This window comes from Meleagris gallopavo, chromosome 22 (genome assembly GCF_000146605.3).
Source record: "Meleagris gallopavo isolate NT-WF06-2002-E0010 breed Aviagen turkey brand Nicholas breeding stock chromosome 22, Turkey_5.1, whole genome shotgun sequence".
In the NCBI taxonomy this organism is placed as follows: Eukaryota; Metazoa; Chordata; class Aves; order Galliformes; family Phasianidae; genus Meleagris; species Meleagris gallopavo.
The window spans coordinates 12,764,497-12,778,506 of NC_015032.2; the positions used below are offsets into that span (position 1 = coordinate 12,764,497).

Below are 14,010 nucleotides of genomic sequence, written 5' to 3' on the forward strand. Positions count from 1 at the left end.
GTGAGAAGTGAATTCTTGCAAAGACTTTACACTGTTGGAAGTGCTAATATCACCCTAAAAGGGGAAGTGCCTTGGATAGAACACTTGGGGAAAGTTATGCTAACGTAACACAAATCTGAACAGCACAAGCAGGGCTTGAGATTGAATGTGTTCAAACCAGACAGCGGCACAGTTTGAATTCTGGGCACAAGCCCTAACTACCAGGTACAGAAAAGTCTGGGAAACCTTCCTTGCTCTTACTCAACTGAAGTGTGAAGGATGATGACTTGCTGATTGTAGGAAACCCTGCATCTTGCTACAGCTTAAATAACACCATAAAGCTTCAACATTTGTACGTGAAAAGAAATGTGCTTAAGAGTGAATGTTTTACTTAGTAGAGGACATCTTCTCCACCTTCTGAAAGTTTACCTGTACAGTGAATCAAAAGGTAACATTTGTGAACTGCCCACATTCATTTACAGGAATGCAATCAGACCTCTGGAGGGAAAAAAGAAATCAGTGGAAATTGTCTTGTAAAACAGATGCTTGGAAAACAGCACTTTGCTCCAGAAAGATCATACTAACACAGTCCTGATGTAGAAAAAGGGCAATGCACAGCCTGACCAAGTTAAAATCCTCCCTGTGTTAGAAAACTTCAATGAATTAAATAAATGGCAGCAGGTGATGAGTAGTTTTTAAAAGTCAACCAGAGAAAGCGTTAAAGAACTCAAACATTGTAAGTATTTGGGGTTGTTAAAAAAAAAAAATCCTCAAGAGATAAACTCCAGGCCTGGGAAAAAATAAGGAACCACGATTCATTTTTGAGAGATATTCTAAAAGGATAAAATATTAGCAGAAAATGAAAGAGAAAAACTGGACATACTGTCTGCATGGTTTCATTCCCTCCAAATACATAAATCCTCAAGAGACTTTTAAAAAATGTTTATGAAGCAATGTTTTATAGACATTAGGATGTTGGCAGGGAAAAGTATTGGCACAGTAATTGCAACTGTGACACCACGTCCACAGGAACCTTAGCATGTATATGCAACACTACCTTTTCTTTGTAAAATACAGGGTGGATCTGTCAGCAGAATAGCTTATTTACTGACTTCAGTAAAATCAATGCCAGTGAAAAAACCCTACCTACTAAAAGGTGTGTGCAACCATTACACAATATTGTGGTTAAAACTGGGATTCAGTTCCTGGGCAAAGTTCAGTGTCCCATGAAGTTACTCATTTCATAATAAGAGTTTTAAATATGTCATCCACTTAAAACCTTATGATTAAAGGTCAAACTAAATCAGCTTCTAAATGTAAAACTGTATCTTGGACGTTTGCTTTACTTTCAGGACAGTTGGGTTGCTCTCCATTCCCTAATGAACTGTATTAAAGTAACACAAGGGCAGCAAAGCGTGCTGCATTCCACTACAAGCTGAACAGGTTGATTTTCTCCTTTCAGGATAGACAAACCCATAACAAATTGATTTGTTTTTCATTATTCATAGCTGAAAACAAGCAATTATGATTGACTGTAAGGCCACTCGGCCAAGGAAGCCAATGGTGTCCTGTCATTCTCCCTGTGTTTGGGCACGGGTTCTACAGTGTGTTAAAAATGCATCAAAGTGGACAGTTTAATAAGCCACTTATTTGAATAGGGAAACATCTGCATTCCTGCTGGTGTGAACAAGTGTTAATTATTGCTTGCTATTTTGGGGAAAATATGTCAACGATATCACAAAGGAAATGCATACCTACAAACAGTTGAAGATATTCTCCAGTTACTGGCACATGTCCAGAGCTGAATACAGAACTCTTTGGGAGGGGCCAGAGTACTCAGCACTTCCCATAACCGAGTCAGAAATATTTTCAGCAAGGACTCAGTCTTATTATCAATAGTTTTTCGTGTTTAAAAAGAAGAATAAAGCTGAAATGTTTGGGGCTTTTGCTTAAGTAATTTTCACATTCCTCACAGAACCAAAAAAACCCGGGATGTGGCTAAAACCAACAGACAATGTGAAGAGAACTTTATTTAAGAAATTCCTGTCAAGTTTGAAGCTTCATCTTTTCCCTCAGTTAAGAGTTTCAAAGGCCACACTATTTGAGAAATGCATCAACGCACAGTTTTATACCCATTCTATACCAAAGTGCCTTTGGTTAAAAGGCCTCAATATTGCATCACCACAAACCGTTAACATGCCCTTTTATTTTTACTTACACTTTACTTACTTTACATACACCAGAAGTGTAATGTGATGAACACCACTAAGATATAATTCTTTCATAAATCCCCTATTCAAAATGCATCACTCTTCTTAGAGAGAAAGAACTCCTTCTGGCATGAGCACTGAGATGGAAGCTCAGCAGACACGAGCTCCCCATTTTGCCAAGATTTCTCTGTAATTTTGATTACACGTGGAAAGAAAGCAATTTGTTAATTAATTAAACCTACTGATAGCATGAAAGTCTTCTGTACCATCTCCGCTCTCTCTTGGGGCAGCAGAGAGCTGTGGCAGAGGCCATCCAACCAGGAGATGTTTTTGCAGATCTCTGGCTAGGAAGGAAGGTTTAATAAAATTCTGAAACATCTCCTTTGAGCCTTAAATTAGAGTTTGGGAAATGTCTTTGATACTACATAATTTAGCTGCTTTTTATGTAATGAATATACGTGTTTACTTAAAGCAAATAGTTGAACCAAATAACCTTAACACCTTATGGAACTGCTGAGAAATGACGACACTTCACAGAATGAGGTGAGCATGGCACCACACTGCAACAGCCTCCAGGCTGGAAACTAAGAGTTTGCTTTTGCCAGACTTCCACCAACAGAAATAGGTAGTTAAGATAGTTCCTTCCTACTCTAAGTTAAGACAAATCCCAAGAAAAGATCACTAATTATCACACAATCTTTCTGAAGAATCAGCACCTGTGTTGGTGAAAGTGTCAGAGACTCCAAATACTGTCTATGTGAACACTGAAGACATATCTGAGGATAACAGAAGCATATCTTAAAAAAGTTATTAGCTCCTACCATATATTAATATGCAATGAAACAAGCAAAACAAACACATGAAGAAACATGATTTTATAAAAGTTCATGTTTTCACTTGTGTCAAAGACAGCAGTCATTTAACTCATGTAAGTGGAAATGCACGTGCATTACTACAGAGTACAACTATGTACTGTGTAGAACTTCTTGTGTAAGTTCTTAAGCTACACCCAGTATTTAGCATTTTTCCAGAAGGGTGCCGTAAGAACTACTGAAGTCATTTCAACAACCCTGACGTTCCAAGAGTGCTACACTATATGATAGTTCAGCAATGTGCTTTAAAAGGATTACTATTTTTCCTTATATCCAACCTGAATTCCCCCTCCTTTATCTCATATTACAATCAAATTGAAATTAATTTCATTTAGTCATTTCTCCTGAATCCAAGAAAACACCTCTGGGAAGACAGAAATAAACAAAATATTTAGATCACAAGAAGGAAAAAGCAAATGTTACTCTCAGTTGGAGACGCTTTTATTGGCCCTACCAAAATGAAAAGGAAGAGAAGAAAACCTGGAAGGCTTCTTGTACTCTCCCAAAGGTAAGCTGAAAACCCTGACAACTTGCTGGTTTGCTGGAAGGTGGGACTCTACTGAAGACTCCACTGTAGTTTTGTTGTATGACCAAAATCACATCCACAGGGCAACGTGCACATTTACTATGGTGCCCAATCTTAATAGAGACCGTAATTGTCAAGCCACAGCAACACCAAGCAGGCTCACAGGTGAAATTCTACTTCATCTACGCATACACCAATATTCTGTGATAGTATCTTACCGTGATTAAAACCAGAAAATGCTTAAGAATTTCTATATTAAATTTATGCCTATTTCCTGTTTAATTCAGCTGACAGCTCTTCTGTTTCAGCATAAATTGAATTAATCTGTTCTTGTTCCTCAAGACTGCTCTGAAGAAAACAAAGATGATGTATCAAGAGAAATTAAGTCATTTCTCCAAATGAATTTCTAAATGTGAACGTACAAACCTACAAGTATGGTATGGTGGGAATTGACTCAATAAAACACAAACGTAGAAGAAAGGATTAGCATTTACTTTGAATGTTAATCAGATAAATTAATAATAAAGTAGAAGTGTTTTTGTTATTTTTATTTTCTATACAATAAAAATGACTACACTACAGAAGAGATCTGCAAATAATGTCATCTGGAAGTCCTGGATTGTAGATTCTCCAAATTGAGGAAATACTTAATAGATTTTAACTAAACTACATGAACACCTCAATCAAAACACAGCAGAATTCAATGCACGCTCCTTTAATTTTCCCAGTCAGTAACAACTTCACCTCATACTCAAAATGTGTTTTGGTTTGCAGCATGTTACAAACTGAAGCATAAGAAATAAAAGCATCCCCATTTTCAGTGCCGTTAGAAATAGCTGCTAAAGGCAATGAAGTTCAGATTACTGAAGGAGAGAAGCGAGTTGTTTCTGCAGATGCTGCCACATTTAAGAACTGAATCAGGTGTAGCTGGAAGAACTGCAGCAAGCAAACCAAGACACCAACCACAAGGTTAATTATTAAAGCTGTTTTGCCCTTCCATTTCATCTCATTTCTGTTCACAGAAGTCAGAAGGGATACTTCTTTCTTTCTTTCAATATACAGGTACTCATCATTTAGGCTATCTTTAAAGTCAAGTACCAGAAAGAGCAAGTAAAGAATACTTCTGAGGATCTCCTATTATATCATTTTGCTGACGCTGTTTCTAATACTCTCCAATCCTTTTCATTAACAATGTATATTTGCATATCCACCTTTTCTAACACTTTTGCACCTCAGGACACTTAAATATATGTCCAGGATGTATTGTCAGTATTTTGTAAATGACAAGACATACAAGACACTAAAAAAAGCACACAAGACAAGTGAGGTGACTTGCTTCAAGTCATAAAACAAGTCTGGACGCTTTACTTGCTGGTAGCTACCAGAATTCCACAGAACGGTATGCAGACACCCAAGGTAAACAGGCTCCAGTCTCACTTCCCCAGTACAGCACAGCTACGCCCACCAGAGAAAGTGCTTTGCCTGCTTCCTCACCTGCGTGCCCGAATGCACAGAGCCCCATGAGAAATGTCTCCCATTAGAGGGAATGTGTTTGTCGTTACCTCATAAACTAGGTAATGCTGTCAAACCAGAAAAGCACTCTGCCTCTTCCATGATGCATTTTGATATGAATAACAAGATATCTATCATGATATGGATCGGGTTGGTTATCTGCAGGTTATCTGCAATTTAGCTTCCATAATTAAGGGAGGCTTTCGGCAGCAAACAGACCCAGTTCACATCTTTCATTCCTTAAACTGTATTTTCTTGTATTTTTTTTTTTGAAGACACTGCCATTAATGTTCCCACCTTCTCCTCTGTCCTGACTGCACATTAATGTAGGTGATACAATTTGTATCACTTCACTCCTACTGAACAGTGCACGGGAGTAAAGCAGCCCTCAAAAATTGATTCCGGGTAAAAATAACCTCCCCAGAATAGATGAGAGAAGGAGTAAGGATTGCTGGGGTTATTTTTAACCTGGAGCAGTTCAATGCTCTGATTTACTTGGGGGACCCGAGAAGGTTTTTCTGGTGCAAGGGAGAGTGGCACACAGTGGTGTGGCGGGAGAGGGCCGGGCTGGCTGTGGGCGGATGGGATGTGAGGCCAGCTTTGAGGCCGAGGCCGGCGTGTGGTAACACCAGGCCTCAAAGACACCACTCAGAAACCATAATAAAACCATTCAGCAGTGCTGGCAGTGGCAGATCCAAAATAACTACAATGGAGTAGTGTAATAAAAAATAAACAGGGACCAAAAAACCTGCAGACAATTTTGCCAACACCCTAAAAACTATCCCATCTCTTCTGTAGATCCATTTCCCCGGGTCTAGAGAAGCATACACCACAGCAGTGCCACACTTATTTCAGATTGCAATGGTGGATATTCTGAATCTACTGCCAATTGAAGTTACTACAGTATTTTCAGGAGATACATCTCCCACAACTGAGTATACATTCATTAAGAAAAGCTGAACAGCATTTACAGCTGCCTACTTTGACTACCTTACGAAGAGACTTCATGAAGACCCAAAACAAATAGGTTTTGTTTGGCAGTTTGGTTCACACTGGTTGATCGTGGAAAGAAAAGTACTCATAGAACAAAAGCACTTCCTTTCCTCTTCTGAAAGTAATAACAAAAAGAAAGGGATGAGGAAAAAAGCCACTATTACAGCTGGCACTAGGGATGGAGAAAATATCCTAGCCACTGTCTGGTACGCAAAGCAGGAATACAAATACCACCTCCATAAGCCAGTCCATCCAGCATCACCCTATGCTTGAAAGAGGTGGACAGCTCATCAGAACTATCAAAAATACACATAAGGTTGATTTTTGATTTGGAAATATAGAAGCACAATTGCATTTTATCTGGAATGAGCTAAATAGTGACAACAGTGACAGAAAAGTCATTTCTAAGCCTCATCTATGATCATCTTCTGTTTTCATTTTCTGTCTAAACTAATAGAATAGCTGTAAAAATAGCCTGAAATATTGCTTTGTACAGTCTTAGCTCTTAAGCACCAAGTGGTACTCTGCTCACGTGGAAAATGGAAAACCAAAATTCAATCCTAGGTAGTGTGAGGAAACTACAAATGCAGTACTAAACTTGGGAAAGATTTCAAATGTATTGCTCAAGCAAACAATCTATTTGTTTCATTAGATAGTTTCATTGATGAGCAAAGATCATTTCATAATTTCTAAGCCATCTGCAATTTCTTCTTTTTTAAGATATTACTTATCATGGCACAATCTTAAAACACATGCCCAGTAGCAGTCATCACATGTGGGCATACAGATTCATACGAATGCATCAATACAGAAAAATTTCTGCCTCACTTCTAAGACTTTAACTAATGCACAATTACAGTCAGCTCAGTGATTAAAATTAAATCCTTCCACTATCTCAGCTGAGTTGGTTTGATTAACTTGGGAGGTTTTTTTTCAGTTTAACTTCCTTTTTCCTTGCTTAAACTAATCATGCTGGCCAGCGACAATTTAATCACATGATAAAAACTCAGCTTTAATAAAGGCAATGATGATGGTCCTACGTAAAAAGATAATCTTTCATTAAAAAAAATTGGCAGCATAGCATTTTAGAAAAAAGAGTTCTGCTTTCAGTACCTCTCCACAGAAAGCATGATCTCTCTCTTGTTCTCAGCGCTCTTTCAAAGCAACAAGGCTCAACATTTTTGGCAAGACTTAGTCCTTTCATGTCCTGTCATTTTAGCAAGGATACATTTCCTAATGATGCCAACAGAACACTACATACAATATTTATCAGTGCTATTCATATTAACAATAGATTACATGGATCTGATTAGCATTGCAATTTCTTACACTGGAGTTGCTAATTTTACTAGAGCAAAAAGGTTTTCCAGATTTTACCAGATCAGTCACCATGCTGAAGCTTCCTTAGATATAATACGTAACTAACATAAGGCTATTTCCACTTACAGAAAATGATACCTCTTCCAAAGTGCTGATCTAATATATATAATTAAAATGCAAGTTCAGTTTTTCTTGCATCAAAGAACTATAACCTACATTCTGACAATCTCAAAAATCAGATAAACACTAACTTACATAATCATCAAAGGTAAAAGGAGCCAACAATACTACTTCTAAACTAGTGGCTAATGTTTAAAATCTCAACCCTACAAACAGTTACCTATGAAATACTTCATAAAGTCTACAAAACTAGACATTAGTCAAGGTTAAGAATAGGCCTAAACTTTTGTAGGCTCAGGGCTTAAAAATTTAACTCAATACCTCTGCTCAGTGAAAGAAAACCCAGTTTTATTGGAGCACAGTTATTCCTCAACTTTCACGTTATCCAACACACTTCCAAAGACTCCTCAGTAGACTTGAAATTATTTATAGACCTGGTAAGTGTATATCTACTACTTTACACAGCAACACAGCACATAAAAGCACCAGACATCATCTAGTCACAGAAGCCGATGACTTACGTTCCGAACCTCAGTCCACTTTGTTGTCTCTCCTATCCAAGGATCTCAGAATGCATTGCAAACGTAAAAGAACAGACAAGTGCAATAGTACTGAGCATTGCAGTTGCTAAAAAAAAAACCAACAACTTTGTTTTATGAGAACCTCAGGCTATTACTAATTAGTGTAAATCAGCCCAATTCTATAAACAGATACAACCAGGCTGTTGACACACACTTCCCTAGTAGTAAATACTACCTACAAGAGGGCCTTCATTTGATTTGGAAGGGCTCACTGCTCTGCAAGCTACTGGAAATAAAAGATATTGACTATTTATTTTTATATTAAAAACAGCACTCAGAGTAAAAAGAGAACTTCCCTAGCTGTATCTAAACATTACTTTATGTTCTTAAAAAAAAATTCTGAGGGCGAATTTGTTTGTTTTGGTTTTCCTTTGAAGAAACACATTAAAAATACTTCTGCTAAATGGAAGGAGCCCCAGCCAACACTGAATTGAAAACATATCCTGATTCAGACTGAAACTGAATAGGGAATCATGTCAGAACTCTTCGTTTGTCCTCAGTGCATATTTGATATGAATTAAATTAACACACATATCCAGCACATACCTGCCTGGCTTGCTCCCTTACTGCTATACAACTAGCTCTTTCAGGGAAAAGAAAAAAATAATCACTGTATTCCAACTGAACTGAAGAAAAAACTCTCTGAGATAGAGGAGACGAGGAAAAAAGTATTTCAGTAAGAGACAGGTCACAGAAACTTGTTACAGCACTGTAACAGACTGCAAACTGAACTATCATGAGACAATGGGCAGCAGGAGAGCTGAAGGCACCTGGCCAACACAAAAGCATGCAGGGTGAGTACAAAACTGCTGTTCTTTCCCTCAAATATTCTGCTAACACTGTCCTTAAAGTACAAAATTCTTTGTCCAACTGGCAGAAAGATCTTCAGTAAATTGACAAAACACTCCTGCAAATAAGACCGAGAACTATGAAACAGGTATCTTAGAAAAAATCTCAAAAAGCCTTAATTTCTTAAGGTAGAATCATAAAATGGCCCTAAAATGATTAATATTACATTCTATGTGCTACAGACTTCCCTCTCTCCATCCATCTTTCTGTGCTCATTGCTAATGCAACGCAACACTCAGATTGCTAACAGCACATTACTTTAGCCTTGTGCACAAAGCAAGTTCCAAGTTGTTGTTTTCCTCTTTGTAATAAAGGCTGACTGAAGCAGCTAAGTTCCCAGAAACAGCAGCAGTTGCAAAAGGTAACTTGCTGGTTTCACGGACTAGCTTGTTCAATACTGTTTATAAATCAGTTACGAAAACCTTGCTGTGCTGCAAACTATCCCACATCTGTCTGCACTTGCACTTTCCTTTCAAGCACCTGAGACCAACTACTGCTGGAAACAGAACTGTGGTGTAAATGGATCCTGATTTTGATATATCATAATTTCTACCCTTATTGGAATATTACACTGAAAGTGATACATTCCTGTATCACTGCAAGTACAAGATATTTCCCAGCAATTAATAACATCTCAGTATTCAAGAGTTCAGTGAGTGCAAACTGTAGTTTCATGGGTTTCTGCTGCGTGCCTAGTTGAGACAGATACAATAGAAACTAATCACAGTGAGTAGGCACAAAGTTATATCACCAAACAAGTAATTATACTTTCTGCATTTACTCTGCTGGGATTTAGAATCATTAACTAGGACTGGCAAGGGCTGGGGCAAGGACATAGTTGTGTGGAACCTTTGCAGAAAGTCTGGCTGACACAGCTGTCAGAAAACACCTGAATCAGCAAGAAAACTCTACTATTTTTCCAGAAGAGAGAAATACAGTATCACTAAATGCCAGCTAATTATCAACTGGCTGCTGCACGCATTTTCCCTCTTTTTGGGCAGGGCAAATACCCAAACATCACTGCCCACACTACTCTTCTTAACTGTAGCTGCTCATTGCAATAGAGCATAAGAAAGGAGACAAGGACCCCTGCGTTCATAGACCTGAATACTCTTAACCATGCTGCTATACTTTAATTAGCGCTGACTCACAATACCTACAGTAATAATTCCCAAAGTCCAGTCCACTGTTTTTTGTAAATATTTACTACAGTGCAGTGAAAACCATTTGCAAAAAAGCATGACTGCAGCCAATGAGGATTTTTTACTTACCGGTGGGAAATCGAAGTCTATCTGGTTAGCTAAATTTAAGATGTAGTCGATTCGAAACTGGTTCTCTGAATTGGCTAGTTCAACTGGAGGTGCCAAGTTGCCCATTGCTGTCACTATTGTCTGCAGAAAAATAAAAAACATTGCAAAATGTGTCTACACACCTAACTTTGAATAGTTAACAATAATAGCTCGTATGCTTACCTCTATAGCTTCTTTAATATTGTTCTTAATATCCTGAATTTTCATTTTCTTTTCCCTGTAATTAAATACATTATTAGATTTATAGACCATAAAAGCAGAGCATCTCTTTGAAACAGAACATTAAAAATATTCTAGCAAAACTATATTGTTAACACTGAATAAATTTCCTCAGTACTGAATACTTTTGTAGAGAGATTCTGATCAAACACCTCAAATTTTCTCTACTTACACAGCGAACATCTGTTTGTTTCCAAAGGTGGACACTCAATTATGCTTAAATAAAAAATTACTGCTGTCTGACAGGAACCAAGACATTCTGCAAAATTAGCTGATCTTGATTCATTTTAATACAAAATACTAGAAATACCTGAAAGTTATTTAGAAAACATAAATTGGAAAGAAATAATAATAAAAAAGAGTAAATTACTATAAGTAGAAATAAATGAAAGGGGAGCAGAGCACAATGAGTTACACACACACACACACAGAACAAAAAAACAACATGAAAACGATGTCAGCAGAAAAAGCTAGAGCAGAAATCTCAACCTAACACAGACATTCAAACAGCTTGGGCATGAAGCCTACAATAAAGGACTAAAGTGAATACATACAATTTTCAACTACAAGCACAATGTAGGCTAGAAATCCAATTTGAATGCTGTATGTGAGCATTCACACTTAGGATTAACTGCAGGCAAATCAAAACGTGTAATAGGCTCAAGGAAACAAACTATTGCCTCTAATATATCTGTAAGGAGTTGTACTGCATGCCTTTTGCTATTCTGACAATAGCTGTTCTCAGTGCTAAATAGCACCATCAAAAGAAATGCCTGATCTCACGTTTGGTGCAGCCGGGCGTTCACCTCCTGGAGGTATGACTGGGATTGAGTTTGTAAACTGGAACTTCACATAAAGCACTGGGATGAAGCTGTTACAATATTCATTTCTTGCTATGCACATAACAATACTAAACATAACATTACTGCTTTGAGGTAAAGCAAATTAGCCAAGTTATTACTGAAACAGAACAAAAAACAACATCCCTGAATCATCTAACCGATCTTTTAATCTTCATCAAAATGTTCTACAAAACACTTGTGTTCCTAAATATTCATCATTTGTTTCTAAAATTACTTATTTTGAAAACTCACATTTTCCAGAACAGCATCTCGAAGGCTCCAAACTACAACACTATGCTTCTTTATTCTTTAAAAGGCAATGGCCACACTTCCAGTTTGCTGAGTACAGCTTCAAAATTTCAATTCACCTAAATAACTAACTACTCATGCTGTAAAAGCTTTCTATCACTTCTTCCTTTCTGTATTTATTCACAACCAACAAAACGAAACTGAAAGCATATTTGCTATCCAAGAGTGCAGAACAGCAGAACAAGAAGTACTGCTGGAGTAACGGGGCAGACGCAGCACTCCAAGAGTGGGGGGAATTTTGATTATCATATGAAAGATTAATTTAACTGCTGTGAAAGATCCATCACTGAAAACAACCACGTGCCAGCTGCATGCCAGGCTGCCTCATAGATGCAGGCTCACAGGATCCCAGCACACACACTGGGAAAGCACATCTGCAATGCAAGTCCTACAGACACAAAGCAAACAGCAGCACTCAATCGCCTCGCTCTGCGCCACTGGGCTCTACTGAACACATATGGATTGGCAGCAGACCTCCAACACAGAACAACGCGACTGTCCTCAAACGTCAGCTCCTAACAAACGTGCTCTCAAAGCACAAGGGCACCAAAGTTTGATGCAGAAAGGAAATGAAATGATCAGTGTTAGGAGTCAATTCCTGAGTCCACTAGAGATCCTGACCTACCTGGCAGACCACCTTACCCCCCACATTTGTACCTGAGAAGTACTGGTTTTGGCACTGCTGATGGGAGCCGGGGCAGCCCAGATGCACTGAACAAAGGAAAAAAAACAGGAAAAAAAGAGGAGAAACTGAGAGTTTCCTCTTCTTCCTCCCCATCTTCAGTCTCTCCTAATGCCCCAGCACTGAAAGTGTTCATTCCACACACCAAGAATTACAGTAAGTGTGTTTCTTGGTTACTGCACACACAGCTGCAAAAAGCCACTTCATTTTTTTTTTTTTAATAGGTTCCATTATTGAAAAAGAAAAAAAACCCACATAAATAATGCTATGACAGCAGGAAACATTTCTCGCTGATAGCGCAAGCAAAATGTCTGGCTTGACTTTGCCTCTAGTCTTCAGCTAAGGTCACGAACTCAATGAACACAGAATCCAAACTGCCCCATTGAGGTCAAAAGGACAACTGATATGCCCAGGGTGAAGCAAGGCACCAGTGTTTTTAAGGGACTACATAAAAAGTTACATTCAGTCATTTTGCTTTGTTTAGGAACAGGTATTTAGAAAGTCTCCTGATTTTTATATGAACTGCAGTTAAGATTTTTTTTCCCTAGAATTCTTGTGGCTAAATTTCTCAAAGTATCAGAGTTCCTGACTCTTCCACATCAGACCAAGAGATGCAGTATTTTTGTTACAGGTTCTTGTCAAACTTTCATATTTACACCTCTCCACAGATCCTGAGTTAGCAGCAGCACTGAAAGTGATAACGAACGTGGGGCGATGTAAGACCCAGCAATTAACAAACTGTTTGACAGCATCACCATCTTTACAACAGGAAAGAACACTCACAGTGCCTATTTCTGTGTCTGTTGCCATGGCCCTACAGCATGCCCGGTAAACAAGGACTCTTATTACACAGCAGTGAATGCACCATGTCATTTTGTGTTTGGTAATGTTTACTAAGCATAAATTTTCCATGACAATGGGGTATGTAATTCTTCTGAAGCTCAACGCGTTCCTCGATCGCTCATCCAACAGCTCACCTGCGCCTGGAACTCCCCTTTAAAAAAGGGCAATGGATGTCACCCAGTGGCTCAGGAAGTGCGGCTGGGGAACGCCAGCCACCACCTCGGCCATCCCCTGTGCTGCCAAAACTCTTTTGAGAAATCTCTGGCAGATTGCACCTCAAATTTACAAAAGTGATTGAACTTCATTTCCCTCAACCATGAAAGCTGAACCTTTGGAACAGATTCCTTCTTCTTCCCTGCTCCATGTACCAACACAGCAGCCAGCACGACAGCAGCTCTGCCTGCTTTCCCCGCCTCGCGAGCTCCCAGTGCTGTTCTGTATCTGTACATGACATGGGTTAATAAGGTCAAATTTTTAATCTCATTTAAAACTTTTGCTTAGGCTGTGTAGGGTAGGCCAAACAAAGCATTAGACTCTATTAGTTGAGGATTATAAGAAAAATCTCAAATCCTGCTGTTTTCAATATTTAAATGGGCCAAAGGAAAGCTGCACATAGCTTTCAGGAAAACAAATAAAGCCTATTTTAGGCACTATAAAAAAAAGATGACATTTCAATACAAGAAACATGAAATTAGAATGACATAAAAGGTCAGGGAAATCCAATATTCCTTGAAAACAAACTACGCTCAGGGAAGAGCAATCCCACCTGTGGCAGCAGCATAAGTCAGACTCCATCAAACCATATGCAATGAGCACACTGCCAAACAGATTATTAAGTTAAAA

General features: G+C 38.5%; 1 protein-coding gene across 1 annotated transcript in view; it reads right to left on the reverse strand.

Moving 5' to 3' along the window:
- The window catches only part of GNAS (GNAS complex locus), a 46,527-nt gene extending 35,988 nt beyond the window's left edge, over positions 1-10,539 (reverse strand). Inside the window, exons 1-2 of the mRNA XM_010722557.3 lie at positions 10,435-10,539; positions 10,234-10,353 (exon numbers count right to left, since the gene is read on the reverse strand). Coding sequence (XP_010720859.2) covers positions 10,234-10,353; positions 10,435-10,524 — 210 coding nt within the window. The 5' untranslated portion in view covers positions 10,525-10,539. The remainder of the gene's footprint in view (positions 1-10,233; positions 10,354-10,434) is intronic.
- Between the last annotated feature and the right edge of the window lie 3,471 nt (positions 10,540-14,010).